Source organism: Salmo salar, chromosome ssa24 (assembly GCF_905237065.1).
Source record: "Salmo salar chromosome ssa24, Ssal_v3.1, whole genome shotgun sequence".
Classification (NCBI taxonomy): Eukaryota; Metazoa; Chordata; class Actinopteri; order Salmoniformes; family Salmonidae; genus Salmo; species Salmo salar.
The window spans coordinates 9,484,749-9,509,301 of NC_059465.1; the positions used below are offsets into that span (position 1 = coordinate 9,484,749).

General features: G+C 41.3%; 1 protein-coding gene across 2 annotated transcripts in view; it reads left to right on the top strand.

Moving 5' to 3' along the window:
• LOC106585132 (lysyl oxidase homolog 2B) overlaps nt 1-24,553 on the top strand; it is a 67,101-nt gene that overhangs the window by 21,073 nt on the left and 21,475 nt on the right. For both annotated transcript variants that reach the window (XM_014170995.2, XM_014170996.2), the window contains exons 4-5: nt 9,347-9,558; nt 23,762-23,978. In XM_014170995.2, coding sequence (XP_014026470.1) covers nt 9,347-9,558; nt 23,762-23,978 — 429 coding nt within the window. The remainder of the gene's footprint in view (nt 1-9,346; nt 9,559-23,761; nt 23,979-24,553) is intronic.

Genomic DNA, 24,553 nt, shown 5'->3' on the forward strand with positions numbered 1-24,553 from the left:
GCTGGCATTAGCACTGTGTTTTGGTGGAGGCTTGAGGTTCCAGTCTGGCCTCAGATTATGAGAAGTAGGTTAATTAAAGATTACACATTAAGTCACACCATTGTCTAACTGCTCCAAACGGACATTCATTGTTTTTCTTCATGTTTCATTGGCATGTCTTGTTGGTTTCAGTTGCATTTGAAATGCATATTTCAGTTAATTTCTCAAGGGTAACAAACATCATTGTGGATGTAACATTTTAGAACTAATGCCCCAAGCTCACTTTCTAGTGTATGATTCTGGGAATGGACTATTGTAGCCTACATAATAAACCTCACACATACTGCAATTGTCAGTGTTAGCTCTAGTGGGGATATTTTTGCTTTCCGGCTGGAGCTTCTCACTGGGCACAGATGTCAATTCAATGTCTATTCCACGTTAGTTCAACGTAATTTCATTGAAGTGACGTGGAAACAACGTTGATTCAACCAGTGTGTGCAGAGTGGGTTGGCTGATTCTTCTGTTCTGTGGTCAGTGCGTAAGATAGCTCTAAATCATTCTATGACACCATGGCAGTTACATTCTGTTCAAATCCAAGCCCGGAGGGTTAGAATGCCACACTCAGTCTGGTCTCATTCCAAGGGACCTCATTTAACTTGTTTAGTTGAATGACATATTCTCTTCAACTACCAATGGTAGGCCTACAAATGCACTGCATTGATTTCATGGAGCAGTCAGGATCAAAAGAGAATCACAGCTCAATGAGTTTCCTGAAAGATGATATTTGATTAACAAACTTTTAGACATTCTTTTGTAATTTACATTATAATTAATTGTCATTATGTTGCTACAGTGCCTTGCAAAAGTATTTATCCCCTTGGCGTTTTTCCTATTTTGTAGCATTACAACCTGTAATTTAAATGGATTTTTATTTGGATTTCATGTAATGGACATACACAAAATAGTCCAAATTGGTGAAAAAAAATAACTTGTTTAAAAAAATTCTTACAAATAAAAAATGGAAAACTGGTGTGTGCAAATGTATTCACCCCTTTGCTATGAAGCCCCTAAATAAGATCTGGTGCAATCAATTACCTTCAGAAGTCACATAATTAGTTAAATAAAGTCCACCTGTGTGCAATCTAAGTGTCACATGATCTGTCACATGATCTCAGTATATATACACCTGTTCTGAAAGGCCCCAGAGTCTGCAACACCACTAAGCAAGGGGCACCACCAAGCAAGCGGCACCATGAAGACCAAGGAGCTCTCCAAACAGGTCAGGGGCAATGTTGTGGAGAAGTACAGATCAGGGTTGGGTTAGAAAAAATTATCAGAAACTTTGAATATCCCACAGAGCACCATTAAATCCATTATTAAAAATTCAAAGAATATGGCACCACAACAAACTTGCCAAGAGAGGGCCGCCCACCAAAACTCACAGACCAGGCAAGGAGAGCATTAATCAGAGAGGCAACAAAGAGACAAAAGATAACCCTGAAGGAGCTGCAAAGCTCCACAGCAGAGATTGTAGTATCTGTCCATAGGACCACTAAGCTGTACACTGCACAGAGCTGAAATTTACGTCAGAGTGGCCAGAAAAAAAACTTTGCTTAAAGAAAAAAACAAGCAAACACATTTGGTGTTCATGAAAAGGCATGTGGGAGACTCCCCAAACATATGGAAGAAGGTACTCTGGTCAGATGAGACAAAAATGTAGCTTTTTGGCCATCAAGGAAAACGCTATGTCTGGCGCAAACCCAACACCCCATCACCCCGAGAACACCATCCCCACAGTGAAGCATGGTGGTGGCAGCATCTTGCTGTGGGGATGCTTTTCATCGGCAGGGCCTGGGAAACTGGCCAGAATAGAATGAATGATAGATGGTGCTACATGCAGGGAAATTCTTGAGGGAAACCGATTTCAATCTTCCAGAGATTTGAGACTGGGACGGAGGTTCACCTTCCAACAGGACAATGACTCTAAGCATACTGCTAAAGCAACACTCAAGTGGTTTAAGGGAAAACATTTAAATGTCTTGTAATGGCCTAGTCAAAGCCCAGACCTCAATCCAATTGAGAATCTGTGGTATGACTTAAAGATTGTTGTACACCAGCGGAACCCATCCAACTTAAAGGAGCTGGAGCAGTTTTGCCCTGAAAAATGGGCAAAAATACCAGTGGCTAGATGTGCCAAGCTTATAGAGACATATCCCAAGAGATTTGCAGCTGAGATTGCTGCAAAAGGGGGCTCTACAAAGTATTGGCTTTGGGGGGGGTGAATAGTTATGCACGCTCAAGTTTTCTGTTTTTTTTTGTCTCATTTCTTGTTTGTTTCCCAATAAAAATATTTAGCATCTAATAAGTGGTAGGCATGTTGTGTAAATGATACAACCCCCCCAAAAAGTCAATTTTAATTCCAGGTTGTAAGGCAACAACATAGGACAAATGTGAAGGGGGGTGAAGACTTTCGCAAGCCACTGTATATAGACATTATAGATGAACTAATTGATTCTGGATGATAGCAACAATGAGACAGCCAGAGAGAGGGGCCACTAGCTTCCTCTCCTTTGCCCCTCTCTCTACCTCCTCACAAAGACGCATCCAACTAATGGCTTTTCCATCTGCTGCACCTCCCCCCCGCTGCCAATTCTGGAAACCCCTTCCCCAAAGTGCATAGAAACAAGCCACATATGTTAGAAGTATCTCACCGGCTGCTGTTTTTCTGCTGTGCTTTTATACCACATCACCTCTGCAATCAACCGGCATTTATTTTCTAGACATTTGAATGAGGCACCGAGGAAAGTGCAGTCCTGAACTCTAAACAGGAAGTCAATCATTAAAGGGGTTGGGTGCCCAATAGCAAGGAGGGAAGGTGGATGTTGGGTTGCCATGCGAGTTTTAGTTAGTGAAACAAGTTCACTCCTTTCTTTCACAGCAAAACAAATTAAAGAGGAGGGGTATTCAGAATAGTATTTTGATGACTGACTTCTATGTAAGACTGTTAGGTTTAAGTACAGCTTGAGAGACTGCTTCATCTGTACAGGTAAATCCTGTATGTTAGAGTTATTAGGCAGTGATAGTGTTTGTCTTGGCCAGTATAAGTCTGTTTGGAGGAAATTGGATTTTTATTCTATCATGCCTGTCAGAGCAGTTGTATCTTCTGTCTGTGTATTCATCTCTGTAATATGTTTTGGAGTCAGGTCATTTTATTAATGTTAAGTACTATACCTGTTCACTATTAATGTAAAGTTCTGGAGGAGGTGATAAGTCTGTTATCTGCGAGAATCCTGCTTGAAGGTCGCTATGGGCCCTGGTTAAAAGCAGTGCACTACATGGGAAATAGTGGGCCATTTGGGAGGCAACCTTGGTTTTTATTGGGCAGACTTTCTTCAAAGTACAGTATACTACCAGATAATCTAAAACAGACAAGGTCGCTATCACCACAGTTTCCTCAATTATCATGTCGTCATGTCACAGGGTTGGAACCCCCAGATAGTTTTACATCCTCAGCATGCTGCATCGATTCGCTCCACTCACTGGTTAATCCTATCACTGCCAAGATCCCAGCAAAAATAGGCTTTTCATTTATCTGACTTTCTTTTATATGCATGTCCAGCCCTTATATTTAACCTCACAATGAAGTGTTTTACCATGTTCTTTTCAGGACAACCATGGGTACAAGTAGAATGCAAAACAATTTGACATAAAGAGTTGCATTCATTGGTTTTATTGACAAATGTGAATGAAAAAATAAGGTCCTCCAGAGCAAGAACCTGATCAAATGAATTTATATGAATGCTGTAAGTACAGAAATAGTTTTCTCAGTGGGAAATTCATCTCCACATAGTCAGTGACAACTTTGTGACAGCAACTATGTGAGCTTATTACAGTATTATAGACACTACAGTGGCGGTCGGTGTTGTTTAAGATTAGGGAGGACATTTTTTATGAGCATGGCCTTTTATATTAACATTGATAGGTTTAGATACTCAAATTTCCGCTATACCCATCATGAGGCTGCTACAACCTAGGCTACGAATGAAAGTTTGTGGATACCTGCTCATCCAACATCTCATTCCAAAATCATGGGTATTAATATGGAGTTGGTCCCCCTTTTGCTGCTATAATAGCTTCCACTCTTCTGGAAAGGCTTTCCATTAGATGTTGGAACATTTCTGCAGGGACTTGCTTCCATTCAGCCACGAGCATTAGTGAGGTCGGGCACTGATGTTAAGCGATTAGGCCTGGCTCGCAATAGGCGTTCCAATTCATCCCAAAGGTGTTTGATGGGGTTGAGGTGAGGGCTCTGTGCAGGCCAGTCAAGTTCTTCTACACCAATTGCAACAAACTATTTCTGTATGGACCTCGCTTTGTGCACTGGGATATTGTCATGCTGATACATACAAACAGAATCATCATTTTGCTCGTTGTATAATTCCTTCTCGCATCTACGCGCTCTCCTCCAACATTTTCCCACAATTTGTGGACTTCAGTGCACAAAACAACAGCTGTCTGTGACCAGGAGAAAATACCTTTCAAAACTAAACCTTCATACCATATCCACTAAATGCTACACAAAGCCTACATTGTTGTCACCATATTAGCTAACAACATAGTCAACATAGCTACTAACTAAACCCGCTACAATCATGCAGCACAGCGTACAGCAAGCTGTTTAGCAGTTACACCAGCAGGCCCCAGTGGCAATAAATGTATAAAACTGAAAGCTTACCTTGACTTGGAAGACTTAGCCAGCTAGCTAACATAAATAGCATTCCTCTCTGTTTGAGCTGGGTGTTTTAGTAGGATAAATTAGCTAGCTGCATTAGCTAGCTAAGTGAAAGTGAAAAAAATACAACAAAATATAGCTAGCTCTCTCTTTCTGCTGCTTCTACTTAAAATTTGAATAAATTAATTTGTTCAAAACCGTTCAACTATTGGCCTTTCTCTCTCTTTGAGTCAACTACTCACCACATTTTATGCACTGCATTGCTAGCTAGATGTAGCTTATGCTTTCAGTACTAGATTAATTCTCTGATCCTTTGATTGGGTGGACAACATGTCAGTTCATGCAGCAAGAGCTCTGATAGGTTGGAGAACGTCCTCCGGATGTCATCATAATTACTGTGTAAGTCTAGGGGGTGAGAACCATGAGGTGAAAACCATGAGCCTCCTAGGTTTTCTATTGAAGTCATTGTACCCAGAAGAGGATGGAAAATAGCTGTCCTCCGGCTATACCGTGGTGCTACCCCAGAGAGTGCTGTTGAGCCTACTGTAGACCTTAATTTCAAAACAGTGTGTTTTAATCTGTTATTTGGTGACGTGAATATATTTAGTTTGATCTAAAAATGATAACGTTTTATATGTTTCACAATTTTGATTTTTATTAAATTCACTGAGAAGGATGATCCTCCCCTTCCTCCTCTAAGGAGCCTCCACTAAGACACTAAGTGTCTACACCACCACTCTTGTCAGGAGGGTGCAACAGTGGCTGAAGAAATTTGGCATTTCACACCAGGTCCTCTCTAAATGCTACCGCTGCACCACGAGTGTTCTGACCGGTTGCATCATGGCCTGGTACGGGAATTGCTCCGTCCACGACCGCAAGGCCCTCCAGCGGCTGGTGAAGACGGCTCAGTACATCACTGGGAAAGTGAACCCACCCATCCAGGACAGCTATTCAAAACGATGCCTGAGAAAGGCATGCAGCATCATCAAGAACCCCATACACCCGAGCCATGAGCTGTTCACACACGTACACGTACACATGAATACATTCATGCTACACACATATCAAAACTGCTGCAACCAGACTCTTATGATTGCTAAATACTGCACAATTTAATCATTTTCCCCCCAATCCCCCCTTCCCCAAAACACGTGTAAATATTGGACTATAAATTGTGCCTTCCTCTATTATACTTACTGTGCATTCTGAAAGTATTCAGACCACTTCCCTTTGTCCACATTTTGTTATGTTACAGCCTTATTCTAAAATTGATTATTTTTTTATTCTCATCAATCTTCACACAATACCCCATAATACATTTTTTAAATGTATAAGAATTAAAAAACAGAAATACCTTGCTTACATAAGTATTCAGACCCTTTCCTATGAGACTCGAAATTGAGCTCAGGTGCATCCTGTTTCCATTGATCATCCTTGAGATGTTTCTACAACTTGATTGGAGTCCACTTGTGGTCAATTAAATTGATTTGGAAAGGCACACACCTGTCTACTGTATATAAGGTACCACGGTTGACAGTGCATGTCAGAGCAAAAACCAAGCCATGCGGTCGAAGGTATTGTCCGTAGACGTCCGAGACAGGATTGTGTCGAGGCACAGATCTGGGGAAGGGTACCAAACAATTTCTGAAGCATTGAAGGTAGATGGAAGAAGTTTCGAACCACCAAGACTTTTCCTAGAGCTGGCCACCCAGCCAAACTGAGCAATCGGGCGAGAAAGGCCTTGCCCAGGGAGGTGACCAAGAACACGATGGTCAGTCTGACAGAGCTCCAGAGTTCCTCTGTGGAGATGAGAGGAACTTCCAGGACGAAAATCTCTGCAGCACTCCTCCAATCAGGCGTTTGATTGTGGAGTGGCCAGACGGAAGCCACTCCTCAGTAAAAGGCACATGACAGCCTGCTTGGAACTTGACAAAAGGCACCTAAAGGACTCTCAGACCATGAGAAACAAGATTCTCTGGTCTGATGAAACCAAGATTGAACTCTTTGGCCTGAATGCCAAGCGTCACGTCTAGAGGAAACCTTGCACCATCCCTACGGTGAAGCATGGTGCTGGCAGCATCATGCTGTTGGGATGTTTTTCAGTGGCAGGAACTGGGAAACTAGTCAGGATCAAGGGAAAGATTAACGGAGCCAAGTACAGAGAGATCCTCAATGAAAACTTGCTCCAGAGCACTCAGAACCTCAGGCAGGGGGAGAAGATTCACCTTGCAACAGGACAATGACCCTAAGCCCATAGCCAAGACAACGCAGGAGTAGCTTCGGGACAAGTATCCAGTGGCCCAGATCGAACATCTCTGGAGAGACCTGAAAATAGCTGTGCAGCAACGCTCCCCATCCAACCTGACAGAGCTTGAGAGGATCTGCAGAGAAGAATGGGAGAAACTCCCCAAATACAGTTGTGCCAAACTTGTAGCGTCATACCCAAGAAGACTCCAGGCTGTAACTGCTGCCAAACGTGCTTCAACAAAGTACTGAGTAAAGGGTCTAAATACTTATGTAAATGTGATATTTCAGTTTTTTATTTTTAATACATTTGCAAACATTTCTAAAAACCTGTTTTTGAGTTGTCATTATGGGGTATTGTGTGTAGATTGATGAGGGAAAAAAATCTATGTTATCCATTTTAGAATAAGGCTGTAACATAACAAAATGTGGAAAAAGTCAAGGGGTCTGAATACTTTCCGAATGCACTCTACGCTTAAATGTTTATTCGATTCTACTGAGCCATTTACTTTATGTTCCTATTATTATATTTTGTTATTTCTTATTGTTGTAGAATTGTTGAGAAAGAACCTGTAAGTAACCATTTAGTTGGACGGTGTGTATCCTGTGTATTCTGTACATACAACTAATAAAACTTGAAACTCGAAACTGTCCTGGGATTTCCTATGATTTTCTATGTAGAACCCCTTACCGTTTAGCAATTATTGTGTACCTTGTGAGCGTCGTAGAGCAAAACATGTTACCTGTGTGTTCATGAGAGTCTTAGCTTTTCATAGATAGTAAAATAGTTTGTAGCTCAAAACATTCTACAGAGATTTTTGTAAAAAGTCCTGGCCCCAGGCCCCTTCAGGATCCACCCTTATCTCACAAACACCGCTTTAGCTCAGCCCCCATTAATCACACAGACTAATGGTTGGTACTGTATCAATGGTTGCAGAAGAAATAGAAAATAGACAAATCCATTGATACAACCCAGAAGTCTGAAGCTTAAATACACAATGTTTTAAAGGGGTTAGAAGTCCAAAACATGCCAGCACTATGGTGGGACTGTTGGAGTTAATGTGGTCATCTTTGGAAAAAAACAGTCGAGGAAAGAGTAGACTGATCTTTTTCAGTTTCTCTGTGGTTCGGTGGCATCTGAACATTTCTGTGGAATGATGTCGATGACATTTCAGGAAAACCTTTTCATGGAGATGTAACTGGCCCTATGGGCCCTGGTCAAAAGTAGTACACTACATTGGGAATAGGGTTCCATTTGAGACACAAGCCAGTGGCTTTAGGTCTGAGAGGACAGGACCTGGGTTTGATTTGTTTCTCAGCCAGACCATCATGTGTCTCAGCCAGACCTTTCTCAGCCTGTCCGCTGAGAAAAGACAAATATCCATCAGACAGTACTTCTCTCCTCTCCTCTGTTGCCCATGGCCTGCACTGTCACGTAGCGTAGGAATGTGGGTTGCGGTTTTGGAAGAGAGGCTGTTTATTCAAACCCCAACAGGCATCACAGAGGAAGGTCTCCAAGTTACTTTTTGACACAGACAGACATGTAGACAGATATACTCTGCCTTTGAAACGATACAGTATTGATCTGGTAATGCTTGCAGGAGAAGAGAGAAGCACCTCAGGCAAGTCAGCATGTCACTCTCACCACAGATGGTTCGATAAATTGAAAAATATTCTAATCTTATTTATTGTAATATTACAGTAAATGAAAGATCTTTGGTGGAGAGTTGCCATTGATTTTACAACCAATCATAATGCTTTGTGGGTGTTTCTCTCTATCTAGAACAAAACGTTAATCTGCACACTGGTAAAATGCTACGAAAGTGTTTAATAGGCCAACGTTTTGACCCCAGACTGGGTTTTCGTCACCTACCAGCATCTTTCCAGTGACACCCTTTAAAACATGACTAGAAAGTGTTGTATGGGTTGCCATGGTCACTCCTGTGATATCCTTGTTCAAAAGCCAAGCAGTTGCAGTGCAGCTGGGTCTGAGCTGTCATTAATTAGGTGATGGGATTGTAAAAATGTTTGGGTATACTGTTGAGGAATGCAATTGGGGGGGGTGGTATGTATGCATTCGGTATACGATTATGTAATAAGGGAAAACGGCCAAATGTACACACGTGGAGGGGTTATTTAGAAGATGATGAGGGATAGACCATAGAGTAAGAGAGGACCGTAGAGGACCACAGGGGAAGAGACCATCATTTATAATGACATACATTTTTACAATACAGATGCCTCTTGGCCTATGAATGTGAAATTAATCCTACCACATATTAGCATATCTGATATGCTCAATACCTTGCTCGTTCAATCACTGAAAGCCATAGCAGCGACATTTCATTAGCTGACACTCGTATACTCAAATATGTACGTTTTTGTTCACAGAGTTTAAACATTCAGGTGGAGGACGTGCGTATCCGGGCCATTCTGTCGTCATACCGCAAGCGCGTCCCAGTGACGGAGGGCTACGTTGAGGTGAAGGACGGGGGGAAGTGGAAGCAGATCTGTGATGTGGAGTGGACCAAGCACAACAGCAGAGTCATCTGTGGCATGTTCGGTTTCCCCGGAGAGAGGAAGTACAACGCCAGAGTCTACAAGTGAGTGAGAGCCGGGACTTTACTTAACTTAATCCTCTTCGTCCCCTTTGGGACTTAAGGCCACAATGAGTTCCCTCTGTTTCTTCCTGTCCTTGGCTAAAGGGATGGGAGTGTAGAGATTAATACTGTATTCGTCTCTATGGATGGGGCGTGGCAGCAGCAGCAGTAGCAGTTTCCATTAAATTGGAGTGTTATGGAGCAGGACAACTGTACGTATAAGTAAGTACGCCTTGTCCGAGCCAGAATGGCCCATCTCCTGTTTCTGTAGCGTGAGGCCGCCTTATGTACAAGTACATCCCCTGGACAGGACGCTACTGTACATACTGTATGTTTTTCTTGCAAAATGCTTATTATGTCAACTTGAGAGACCTTGTTTTGATCAAGCACAGGCCTTTATTCATCTTCAGACGTGTATGTATTAAGGCTGGGGCGGTCAATGTATCATTTACACTTACTCTCCCAGTTACTCTCCTAGGCCCAGTGCAACAAAGCAGTAACAGACCCATACCTCATGTTAGTCAAGATTAATTATTGGTACACAACACAGAAACCTTGACTCTTAAGCTCTCCACTCACTTCACTCCATTATTTAGCACGTGTGCGTGTGCTTCAGTGGAATCGGATATTTTGGAGAAACGCGCACCTTTTTGTAACATGATACACTACTACATGACCAAAAGTATATGGACACCTGCTCGTCAACCATCTCATTCCAAAATCATGGGCATTAATATGGAGTTGGTCCCCCCTTTGCTGCTATAACAGCTTCTACTCTTCTGGAAAGGCTTTCCACTAGATCTTGGAACATTTCTGCGGGGACTTGCTTCCATTCAGCCACAAGAGCATTAGTGAGGTCAGACAGTGATTTTGAGTGATTAGGCCTGGCTTGCAGTCTGCATTCCAATTCATCCCAAAGGTGTTCGATGGAGTTGAGGTCAGGGCTCTGTGCAGGCCAGTCAAGTTCTTCCACACCGATCTCGACAAACCATTTCTGTATGGACCTAACTTTGTGCACGGGAGCATTGTCATGCTGAAACAGGAAAGGGCCTTCCCCAAACTATTGCCACAAAGTTGGAAGCATAGAATCATCTATAATTCATTGTATGCTGTAGCGTTAAGATTTCCCTTCACTAGAACTAATGGGCCTAGCCTGAACCATGAAAAACAGTCCCAGACCATTATTCCTCCACCAAACTTTACAGTTGGCACAATGCATGGAGGCAAGTAGCGTTCTCCTGGCATCCGCCAAACCCAGATTCGTCCGTCGGACTGCCAGATTGTGAAGCGTGATTCATCACTATAGAGAACACATTTCCACTGCTCTAGAGTCCAATGGCGGTGAGTGTTACACCACTCCAGCCGACGCTTGGCATTGCGCTTGGTAATCTTAGGCTTGTGTGCGGCTGTTCGGCCATGGAAACCCATTTCACGAATCTCCCGACGAACAGTTATTGTGCTCACATTGCTTCCAGAGGCAGTTTGTAACTCGGTAGTGAGTGTGAGATGATTTTTATGCGCTACCCACTTCAGCACTCGGTGGTCCCGTTCTGTGCGCTTGTGTGGCCTGCTACTTCGCGGCTGATCCGTTGTTGCTCCTAGACATTTCCACTTTACAACAACAGCACTTACAGTTGACCGGGGCAGCTCTAGCAGGGCAGAGATTTGACGAACTGACTTTTTTTGACAAACTGACATCCTATGACAGTGCCGCATTGAAAGTCACTGAGCTCTTCAGTAAGGCCATTCTACTGCCAATGTTTGTCTATGAAGATTGCATGGCGGTGTGCTCGATTTTATACACCTGTCAGCAACGGGTGTGGCTGAAATATCCGAATCCACTAATTTGAAGGGGTGTCCACATACTTTTGTATATGTAGTGTACCTCGCCGGTGCGCGCAATCCTAGACTCTCAAAAATAAAACTCTCTTCCCATTTCTGATTAAAACAAAGAAAAATCACGTTGAAAACATCATCACCACTGTTATCTTAAACCAACTGCACATTTGAATAATAGCTACATCCCACTGGGCACATCACGTAATTTCAAGGTGGATAATTGAGTAATATTTGGTTGAGATGTTAATCAATAAGATTACAACCTATATTCACCCACTCAAAAAGACAGCCAAATGTTAGTTGAATTTCCAATGTATTATCACTATGCTTTCAACCACCTAAAAGCACAACCAAATTCACATGGAAAAACAATGTCTGATATTTGGTTTGGTTATCACCCAAATGTCCATCACTGCGCTTTCAACCATTTAATAGCACAGCAAAGTTCAAATGGGAATACAATGTAAGATATTGTGTTTATTTATACGACAGATTAATGTGTTATCAGTGTGCTTCATATAATAGCAGATTGGAGTCGACATTATATAAAAATGATATTGTGCAAGTGATCAACGCTGTTTGAGATTCTGCACAGATTATTACAGCTATTGTGAAGATCTCCACAGATCTGCGACGACCTATGCATGCTGTCTTGAACATGCAGCTTTATATGATTACATACGAAGAAATGTATAGTTACAGTAACCTCAAAATGTGTCCATGGAAGTGTTACTCATTTTAAGGTTGAATGTTACATTCGTTTTTAAAATAGCGTTAACATTGATTCAACCAGTTTGTGGCCAGTGGGATGTAATGAAAGTTTAGGTTTTCTTTTACTTTACCTCGTTTTGTGCCTGCCAGTTAGCTGTAGGCTACTCTGCTAGCAGCTTGCTAGCTAGCTGGCTAAAAACAGCAAACAAGCTAACCTTTTAGCTTCTCACATCTCCCCCATGTGAAATAATCCGCTGTGTAATTCAATAATATGCCGTGGCAAGTATTCATATACTTGCCAGTGTAAGCTACAACATTAATCATTGACTACAGCTCAGCGTTCAGCACCATAATTCCCTTTGAAACTCGTCACCAAGCTCGGGACCACAGAGTTTCTAAACCAGGGGCCCAATATTTCGATACTTTGGGAACGCTTCACAGAGCAGACTCAACAGACCAGACTGGGGTTTGGGGTTTTGGAAGTCAATGAGAGAAGAGAAAAAGGATTCCATTCTGTTTACTCTGTTCCAGACATTATTATGATCTGTCCTCCCCTCAGCAGCCTCCACTGAGATGAACATCTTATTAATCCTTCCTTGTGAAAGTGACAAGCTGACATTTTTCAATTTTCGTCAAAAACAACTTTATATCGAAGATCTGCCTTTGATTTGACAGAATGCAAATGCACAGTTCAGTGCGACGTGACCGCTCCACCCGATGAGGTGTTTCTGCGCATGAGCTTAGCTAGCTAACGTTGCCATGACATCGCCTAGAAGCGTGATCATGGATTTCTACTGGAGAAGCAGTTTCTAGGCATCTTCATGATAAACCATGAAGTTGGGACCCTGGGGCTGAACACCTCGGTCTACAACTGGATCCTGGACTTCCTGATGGGCCAACCCCAGGTGGTGAGGGTAAGCAACAACACCTCCACCACGCACAACACCTCCATGACCCTCAACACGCAGGCCCCCCAAGGGGTTGTGCTTAGTCCCTTTCTGTACTCCCTGTTCACACACTACTACATGACACTACTACATGACTCCAACACCATCATCAAGTTTGCTGACGACACAACGTTAGTAGGCCTGATCATTGACAGCAATGATACATCCTATAGGGAGGAGGTCAGAGAATGGTGCCAGCATCTCCCTCGACTGCAAGGCCCTACAGAGGGTGGTGCGGACAGCCCAGTACATCACTGGGGCTAAGCTCCCTGCCATCCAGGACATTTATATCAGGCGGTTTATGAGGAAGACCCGGAAAATTCAGCCACCCCAGTAATGTACTGTTGTCTCCACTACCATCTGGAAAAAGGTACAGGAGCATCAGGTCTCGGACCAACAAGCTCAGAGAGAGCTTCTATCTCCAAGCAATTAGACTGCTGAATGGCTAACCGATGGCTGCTCACCCCCATCCATCGTCTAGCTGCATTTACTCAATCTGCACTGACTTTATGCACACTCTCAGGTCTCTATCCACACACACACTGTCACTCTCTCTCTCTCACACACACACACACACACACAAGCATGCGTGCGCACACACGCACACACACACACACTCACACACATAACGCACACACACTCACACATACGGACACCACACACACTTACACACACTTTAGAGGATGCTGGTGTGAGGAGCTATAGGAGGATAGGCTTATTATAATGGCTGGAATGGAATACATGGAATGGTATCAAACACATCAAACATGGAAACCAGATGTTTGACTCCGTTCCATGAATTCCATTCCAGCCATTACATTGAGCCCATCCTCCTATAGCGCCTCAATGCTGCTACTATTTATTATTACTTATCCTGCTGCCTAGTCACTTTTTACCCCTGCCTACACGTATGTGTATATTACCTCAACTTACACCATATCCATGCACATTGACCTTGTATAGTATATAGCTTACATTTTTGTGTGTTTTATTTCTCATGTGCTTTTATTTTTATCTGATCTAGTGTTGTTTCCATGTTTTTTTAAAGATCCTATTTCTAATTGGTACCTCTGATATTGAACTATGCATTGTTGAGGAAGCGCTTATAAGTAAGCATTTCACTGTATGGTTCACACCCCATTGTATTCTGTCATGTGACAAATAAACTTTGATTTGATTTGAGTTATTTCAGTTTGACATGCAGCTTGAACGTATTCGCTCCCATATCAGCTAAAAATAGAAGATCATAATTTTTGCTCGCTGAGAAGAAAACACATGGCTATTACTTCTAAATAAAATTCATTTTTGGGGGGATTCTAGTATAAGGCATTAAGGCTTTCTGTAATTTCTCCTTTTTGTTTTCATTCTTGTTTTTTTCTTCTTCATTACCCTTACTCGTCGATTCTGCTAACTTAATTGTAATGGTCTGAATTGGTTACTTATTTTGTTTTACTGTATTATTTGTAAAATATATTTTTGTTAATACATTAAGACCAAAAATATGCTGATTAAGAGATTTCATATGTAAGGCTGCCACTCGCCGTTATGCTGCAACCCCGTAATTATAGTGCAGGTTGGGGGAACCGGGGCGGAAGGGCTAGGGGGGGCTGGGGAAGGGGGGGGCTGGGAAGGGGGAATGATTTATAGAGAGGTTCTTCTGGGTGGGAAGCGACCAATGAGTGGGTTTCCCTGTGGGTCATGCTTTTTAATTTTACACCCATGGGCTTATCAACACTAAAGATAACAATTACATTTTAGATAAAAGAATGGTAACACTAGCTATTATCTTCAAAATTAAACTCTGCATACAAATGAGACACACACACACATCAAATGAATCTAACTTAGTGACAACCGATGTGACATATTCAAAACACTACTACCAGAGCCTATTTCAGTGTGAAGACAAAGATTTTGTTGTCATACTGTATATTGTTTGCATGTACTCAAACAAGAAAGGAACGCCAATGCAAGTTTTATATTTCAACATGAATCAATACATGACAAACAGCAGACTGTAAGCACACATACAGTAAAAATGCAAACATACAATAAATATATTTTGCATATGCAAAGGAAGAAAAATAGGCCTATTTGTACTACTGTACTGTACAGTATGTTAGATCAATTGTACGGAATAGATAAAGAAACTGTCAAAATTGAGTAAAATCACAATCAAACCTCAAGAAACAAATACTCCATTGCGAAAACAAAATTTGTCATGTCTGTTGTTTTAGTCCCGCCACAGATTTTCATCAACATCACAGGCGATATTCTCCTTGGCCAGACAGCGGGGGAAATATCTTCTGGCATGACGCATCCACCCATGACAGGACTCTGCTGGAATGTCACCACAGGCTTCCTCCATTGCCTGGAGAAGGGCCATACGTTCATGGGGTTTGCGATCATACACCTTCCACGCCATGCTGAAAACAACTCCTCAATGGGTTTGAGAATTGGCAATATGGTGGGAGATAAAGAATTGTAAACCTGGGATAGTCATGGAAGCAGTTGCTGACCTGAATAGCCCGATGGAAACGTACGTTGTCCCAAATTAGAAGATACATTTGCTGCTCAGCATCACCTGGCACTCTCTGCTCTGGTTGGAAAAGATTGTCATGTACTGTAAGGTGTTCAGGAAATTAAGGAGATGGGCAGTGTTGTATGGTCCAAGGGTGGCATGGCGGTGGATGACCCCATTTGAGACTCATAGCTGCGCATATGGTGACATTTCCCCCACGGTGGCCAGGTACAGTGCATTAGGAAAGTATTCAGTTCCCTTTACTTTTTCCTCATTTTGTTACGTTACAGCCCTCATAAATCTACACACAATACCCCATAGTGACAAAGCGAAAACAGGTTTCAGAAATGCAAATGTCAAAAAACAATTACCAAAAGTTTCTCCATGAGCTCAAAAGGGCATTAGGTATCATGAATAAAGGCAAATCACCTGGTTGTGACTGTATTCCTCCTGAGGTCTATTGAGGTCCACTGTTACTTGAAATGATTGATACAGCCGTTCACAAAGGTTCATTGGGAAGGGATGTAAATACAGCACTAATTTTGCTTTTATTAAAAAAACCTAAGGACGCCATCCAGTGCTCTAAGGGTCGCCCTCTGTCTTTGATAAACACAGATATTCAACTATTTTCTAAAATTCTGTTGTCCCGTCTTGAAACCTACTTACCCAAATTGGTAGATCTGGACCAAAGGGGGTTTGTTAAAAAAACGATTATCCTCAGATAAACTAAGTCATTTATTTCATATCTTACATGCTTCATCAGCATCATCATATCTTACATGCTTCACCAATCTCCTTGGGCAGTTCTAGCTCTCGACGTAGAAAAAGGTTTTGATAGACTAGAATGGCCATATCTTTGGTCATTTTTGGAACATATGGGAATTTCTGTAGTTCAATGCTTCCCTTGTTACAAAATGTATATGGCAAGGATAAAATTAACAAACTTGCAGATAGGAAAAGACATAGAAGGACTATCCATACCAAACTTTAAATGGTATTTTCAGACACTAGCATTTCATCCCATCCTAAATTGGTTTAGACAGGATTCTTCAGTCCCCTGGCTGAGTATAGAAAGATATGGTGTCTCCTTTTGCCCTGGAAGAGGTGGTGTTCACTGATATATCCCTTAAACAATGTAAACTATGCTTTTGTCCTACTATTGCGCACACAATTTACATTTGATGCAAATCAAAATGTCATGCCCATACTCCTTTCACAATAACCCCTTGCGATCTGGAGGGCGGCCTTTTGCATCCCCCCCAATGGTCCAAATGTGGAATCCGTACCCTTGCCGATGGTGGTGGGTGACTGACCAGCAACCCTAGTTGCTAGGGTGGTGGGAAGGGGTTGGAAACATGGTTTCAGGGGGTGGGGTTGGGGGAAAGAGAAGGGAGGTTGGATGTTTTCTGTTTAGGGTGAATTTATTATCACTGTATTACTTAGTTTTTTTTTCTAGTGGCAGATTCTGGGTACAGTACATGTTTTATAAACGTATACTGTAATTTCAAATGGATAATGTACCTGAAAGCCCCCCAACAAAAAATAACAAAACAAATAACAATTAAATAAGAGTTCTCTCTAGTGGAAATTATGAACCTATATGGTTACTTTTACACCCCAATATGCTACTGAAATTTTAGGCTGTTATTCACCAAACGTACAACTCACCAGAACGTTAACCTTCTTACCCTCTCGCTGTGGATAATTTTGGGGGGATTATTGGTGCTCCACTTTATCGGATACAGAACATATTTGTGGTGTAAAGTGTGGTGTTCAGTGGTGTAAAGTACTTAAGTAAAAATACTTTAAAGTGCTACTTAAGTAGTTTTTGTGGTTTATTATTTATATTTTTGCCAATTTTACTTTTACTTCACTACATTCCTAAAGAAAAGAATGTACTTTTTACTCCATACATTTACTCCCTGACACCCAAAAGTACTTGTTACATTTTGACAGGAAAGTGGTCCAATTCACACACTTTTCAAGAGAACATCACAGGTCATCCCTACTAACTCTGACCTGGCGGACTCACTAAACACAAATGCTTCGTTTGTAAATTATGTCTGAGTGTTGTAGTGTGCCCCATGGCTATCCGGCAATAAAAAAAATACAAGAAAATTGTGCAGTCTGGTTTGCTTAATATAAGAAATTTTAAATGATTTCAACTTGTGGTTTTGATATTTAAGTATATTTTAGCAATTCCATTTACTTTTGATACTTCAGTATATTTAAAACCAAATACTTTTAGACTTTTACTCAAGTAGTATTTTACTGGGTGACTTTCACTTTGACTTGAGTCATTTTCTATTAAGGTATCTTTACTTTTACTCAAGTATGACAATTGAATACTTTTTGCACCACTGGCTTTAATATTAATCCTTAAGAGTCTAATTATTTGATTAAATATTGAATTTGGCCTTACTGCTATTAGCCCATAGAAATACATTGAATAACAGATTAATACTCTACAGACAGAAGTTGTCAAATCGGCAGTACTGACTTCAGATGAGTCCCGTGACGCTTGTGGGGGTTGTAGAGCAAAATGGAGAATACCATCATGTTCATGAGAGTCTCACCGTTCCATAGAGTGGTCATATAGTTTGTAAGCCGTTGGGACACTACAGATATTTTTGTGAGAAGACCGATTTTTGCGATGTCTCATGGTCCGACAAACACCACTTTAGCTCAGCCACCTCCCAACCGCAGATGCGGAAGGCCGCCATTGGCGGATGCGGTGGATTGAGATGTAGCCCATGCAAAAAAAAACATATACAGTGGGCTCCAAAATTACTGGCACCCCTGACTGGCAATGCACAAACAATGCTTAAACAAATATAAACAATATAATTATAGAGATAAACTCAAAATACCAACATGTGAGAAATACTGTACTTTATTAATGTTTCAATGGAACCAACCAAAACAATTTATTGATTTAATTAAAAATCAGTGTCCTCCAAATCAAGGTTTCACAATGAATGGCACCCTTAAAGATTATTGTAAATAACATTTACCAAAATTAAACCACAAATTAAATTCCACTTATTTAAGTTTATCTAAGTCTTAAGGAACTATATTGAGCCATTACATCACTTCCTGTTTCACTAGGGTATAAAAATGAGGTAAGACACATGCAATATCCCACCGTCATCCAACACCATGAAGAAAACAAAGGAACTGGCAGTTCAAAAGAGACAGATGGTCGTAGACCTTCATAAATCTGGTAATGGCTACAAGAAGATCCACAAACGATTGCTGAGCACTGTCAGGGCACTGTCAGGGCTATTATTAAAAAATTCTAAACATATGGAACAGTTGAAAACCTCATGGATAGAGGGCGCAAATGCATTTTTCCCCCCAGGATAGGAAAGAGGATGGTGAGAGAAGGAACAAAATCCCCAAGAATCACTGTGAAAGAATTGCAGGCCTTGGTGGCGTCTTGGGGTCACCAGGTTTAAAAAATCACCATCAGGCGCCACCTCCACAACCACAGGCTCTTTGGAAGGGTTGCCAGAAGAAAGCCCTTAATGACCCCAAGACACAGATGCAAGCACTTGGAGTTTGCCAAACGTCATTTAAATTATGACTGGAAGAAGGTGCTCTGGTCAGATGAGACCAAAATTGAACGTTTTGGTCAGATACAGCATCGGCATGTTTGACGTCGAAACAGATGCGTACAAGGAGAGGCACCTCATACCCACGGTGAAATATGGAGGGGGGTCAGTGATGTTTTGTGGCTGTTTTAATTCCAGAGGTTCAGGGGCACTGGTTAAGATTGATGGCATAATGAATTCCACCAAGTATCAGGCAATTTTGGCTGACAATCTGGTTGCCTCTGCTAGAAGTCTGGGACTTGGCCGTAGGTGGACTTTCCAACAAGACAATGACCCGAAACATACCTCAGATCCACACAGAAATGGTTCTGTGACAACAAAATCAATGTTCTGCCATGGCCATCTCAGTCGCCAGACCTCAATCCAATCGAAATCCTGTGGGCTGAGTGGAAGAGGGCAGTTGATAAGTGCAAACCCAAGAATGTGAAGGATCTTGAAAGGATCTGCATAGAGGAATGGTCCAAAATCCCTCCAAATGTGTTCCTTAACCTTGTCAAACATTACAGGAAAAGACTCCATGCTGTTATCCTTGCCAGAGGTGGTTGCACTAAGTACCAAATGAGGAGAGCCAATAATTATGAAACCTTGATTTTGGTGAAATTTATTTTGTATTAAATAATTGTATGATTTTGGTTGGTTCCATTGAAACATTAATAAAGTACAGTATTTCTCACATGTTGGTATTTTGAGTTTATCTCGCTAATTATATTGTTTGTGCATTGCCAGTCAGGGGTGCCAGTAATTTTGGAGCCCACTGTATCTCTAGCTTAAACAGACAGATTTTGATGGGGATTTTTTTTAACGCTAATTAGATTTCCGCGGGGCGCGGACATCAACTCTAGGGGGTTAATACAGAGCAATAATAGAAGAACTTAGTCCGTCTTTAAAAAATCCCAGTAGATCAATGCATTTTCTTTGCGGTCACTAAATCATGATGATCAAAATTGGAAAAACAACTATCCAAAGGTGCTGAATTATGGGAAAGTACTCTCCTTTTATGCATACTTCACCAAACAATTTCATACACATTAAATCAAATATTATTTCTGATTTTAAAAATCATGAAAAAAAAAATAAGCACATTGTGTGCAGGATTCATTTATCAGTGTCATCACAATCCATAATAGTAATAAGGAAAGATGAATACAATGGAGGACGTGAGGAACGCAACTAATATGAGTGCATAGGCCTCAATCCACACCAAAGCAAGCTCCATAATGGAGGGTCACAAGGTCGAAGATGATGACTTAGAAGTAACCCAACTTCATTCTCTACATCTCTGCATGTCTGCAATATTGAAAAAAATCATAAAAATCATCAACCATTGCCTAGACGACATTTGTATTTAAAGTCATTTTCTTGCCTTAGTACTGGACCTTAGAAGCACCTAAGATATGCAAGTCAGGTACTAAAGCAAGAACATTTCTGAAATTCTGTAAATGTATTTGATCATAGGTGTTCTGCTATAGAAAATTGCTTGTACGCGATTGAGAAAAACTGTAAGTAACCTTCCCCCCCTTTGTATATATACTGTGTATACAGGATCAGTGCATTCCTTAAAGTAGTCGTAATGGGGTATTGACTGGGCTGGGGAAAGATCTAACTCTTATATACACGTGGAAACCTGCAGAGCAATTGCCAGCGGTTATTAATCACTCAGACCTTAACCCTCGCCTCTAGATCTGAAGCAAACCTTGAATTTACTGTCTCAGTAGGGGTAGAGAAGGAGAGAAGTTTCCTCTGCTTAGGTAAACACAGTACAGCAGCTCCCTACTTTCCATCTCTCCCGGCCTGCACCTGGTTTAAACCCATGAAACATGCAAATTGTTTTTATAGTCTGGCGTTTGGTCTAGGCGGCGGCACACAGCCAATGTCTACAGTTATTTCATAATCCAAACTTTGCCTCTGTTCAAATGCCTCTCTATGCCCTCTAGTTTAACTTAGCGTATTCCAAATAATTTGGAGGTCATAGGGTTGAGTACACATCTTCCAAATGCATGTCATCCGTGCTGTGGTATGTTTCATTTAAAAAACGCACCTTTCAAAATAAATGATAGCACGTGCAAACTTTCAAGCTGATGAAAAGTACACCGTAAAGGAGTTACTGTAATCTAAATACAGTATCAAAGCGAGTACTGTGTAATGACATACAGTAGAATTGACTGTATTGTACTGTAAAAAAAAGTAAATGCTACCGTAATCATAATACATTAAATTCATTGGGGGGAGATTTCACAGTATTTTACCTGAATTACATGGGGATTGGTGCAAGCGGGTTGGCTGCTAGGTAATGTGCTTACACATTACATCATATCAATGAATATTTGGTGTTTTAGATCATTTGAGCTTCTAGAAGCCGTAACAAAGGCTTTTAAACTGGCAGCAACTGCAGGGCAAAAGAGATCAAAAGGACATGACAAAATACTTAAGCAATAAATATTTAAAACTTGCTGCCATTCCAATCTGGCCCTTATATTTTATAAATTGATGGGGCATTATAACCACATATGAGTTAAATTGGTACAGACTCACACTAACAGTTGCAAGAAGGCATGCCTCAAAATATAATAATGGTATTGTTGTTTCTGGCTCATTATCATATTTCGAGGTGTGCCTTATAAGAGGCGTGCATTGACTAGTGGTCAAAAAGTTTTTAGCACTACAAAAATACAGTATAGTACTGGATTCTGTAGGGTGGAAATACAGAACCAAAACATTTCTGCAGCAAGGTCCCCAAGAACACAGTGGCCTCCATCATTCTTAAATGGAAGAGGTTTGGAACCACCAAGACTCTTCTTAGAACTGGCCGCCCAGCCAAACTAAGCAATCGGGGGAGAAGGGCTTTCGTCAGGGAGATGACCAAGAACCCGATGGTCACTCTGACAGAGCTCCAGAGATCCTCTGTGGAGATAGGAGAACCTACCATAAAGACAACCATCTCTGCAGCACTCCACCAATCAGGCCTTTATGGTTGAGTGGCCAGACGGAAGCCACTCCTCAGTAAAAGGCACATGACAGCCCGCTTGGAGCCAAAAAGCACCTAAGGACTCTCAGACCATGAGAAACAAGATTCTCTGGTTTGATGAAACCAAGATTGAACTCTTTGGCCTGAATGCCAAGCGTCAAGTCTTGAGGAAACCTGGCACTATCCCTACGGTGAAGCATGGTGGTGGCAGCATCATACTGTGGGGATGTTTTTCAGTGGCAGGGACTGGGAGACTAGTCAGGATCGAGGGAAAGCCCTAGAGTGCTCAGAACTCTGAATGTCCATCAGTGGCCCAGCCAGAGCCCGGACTTGAACCCGATCGAACATCACTGGAGAGACCTGAAAATAGCTGTGCAGCGATGCTCCCCATCTAACCTGACAGAGCTTGAGAGGATCTGCAGAGAAGAATGGGAGAAACTTCCCAAATACAGGTGTACGAAGCTTGTTCTGTCATACCCAAGAAGTCTCCAGGCAGGAATCGCTGCCAAAGGTGCTTCAACAAAGTACTGAGTTAAGGGTCTGAATACTTATGTAAATGTGAAATTTCAGTTGTTTTATTTTATTTTTTGCCAATATTTCTAAAAACCATTTTTTGCCTTGTCATTACGAGGTATTGCCTGTCACGAGATTGTGATTTTTATTTTTTATCCATTTTGGAATACGGCTGTAACATAACAAAATGTGGAAAAAGTCAAGGTGTCTGAACACTTTCCAAATGCACTGTATATCTCTCTTTTATTTGTGGGAATACTTTGGAACAGATTTCCTAAATTAAAATCACTTGGAGCTGATTTGCTGGTGTTTTTGCAGTCTTTTATGTCCAATAATTAAAACGAATATATTTAAAAACAAAACGTGTTTTTTTGTTGTTGCTTAGAATAGAATCACTGCCATTTGGCGAAGCCTGATTTACAGTATGCTGCAGTATAATGCTTTCTCAATATTTTATTGTTGATAATACCCCACATTACTGTATAAATTACAGTTTTCCATTGAAGCGTAGCAATAGATCACTGTTCCAAAACAAACATGTGATTGCTTTTCCGGTCCTTTTTTCCCCCAAAGTTCTATTTTTCCATCCTACACTCACAACTTCTGTATGTCGCCCACAGTCTCAATGGCTTAGAACGCTGGCTTTGGATGGGTTCCAGACAGTGAGCAGCGATATTCTTTGTCCAGGTTCCAAATGGAAAACCAATGCTGTGTGCGTGTCTCTTCCTCTTTAATCTGCTTTCATGTACACCTCTCAGACATGTGATATAGACGCAGGATGAGCACACGCTGTTCTGCCCTAAACGTTCATTAAACACTTTGGTTGGCTAACTACTAAAAAGTAAAAGGAATGGATTAACATCCCTACAGGCCTGGAAGACCTCAATTAACCTCACGTATTGCTCACATCCCAGACTAAACATGCACATCTGTATCCTAATACTGAACCCTTTGTTATCGGCTATGGCTTATTTAACCACTAGCTGACTACATACGGTTATGTTTGTTGCTGTAGTGTATAGGTGTTAGGGAAAAAGGGATAGCAGCCTTGTGTATGAAATGTTATTATTTGACTATGTGTTCCCTGTGTTCTCAGGATGTTTGCTCGCAGGAGAAAGCCCTCTTACTGGGATTACTCTGTCAACTGCACTGGAAACGAGGCCCACGTGTCAAGCTGCAATCTGGGCCATGCCGTGGCAGCAAAGGCCAATAGCACCTGTGGTGGGGGCACTCCAGTGGTGGTCAGCTGTGTGCCAGGAAGAGCCTTCTCCCCAACCCCCATGACAGGCTTCAGGAAGGCCTTTAAACAAGAGGTATGCACCACAGACATTTATTTTTATTCTATTGGTTGCAAGAATTTTGTAAAATAATTTCAATTGAAAAACTCTACGTTTTGAATCTGGTATTGTTTTGTGTATTAGTTCATAAACCATGTGCCATGGAATCGGCACATCGAAAATCTCTTCCCGAATATTTTGCAACCTGTATGGCACAGCTGGCAATTTTTGGGTCCTTAAATGAAACTGGTATACTTATTTATTTGTCACAATTTTCTTTAACCAATTTTGATCTTTAATGTAGGGCCGAAAGACAAGTTCCTTATGTTCTCTCCCTTCCACTTGCTTCTTCCATTTTTGCGGTAATGCTGCAATCAGTTGGTTGTAATTTTGGATATAGCAGACATTTACATATATGTTTGTTTGCTGCATGTGTGACAACTTCACCAGTCCTATTTATAATATCATTAACAAATATTTGAGTTTAGTCATAATATTTGTTGTAATATTCGTCTTTCTGGTGGATTAAAATGAAAATTCAAACTAGCTTTATATGACTTGTTTTAAAAATAGCGATATTCTGGAGATGATTTCATTTTCAAATAACCGAA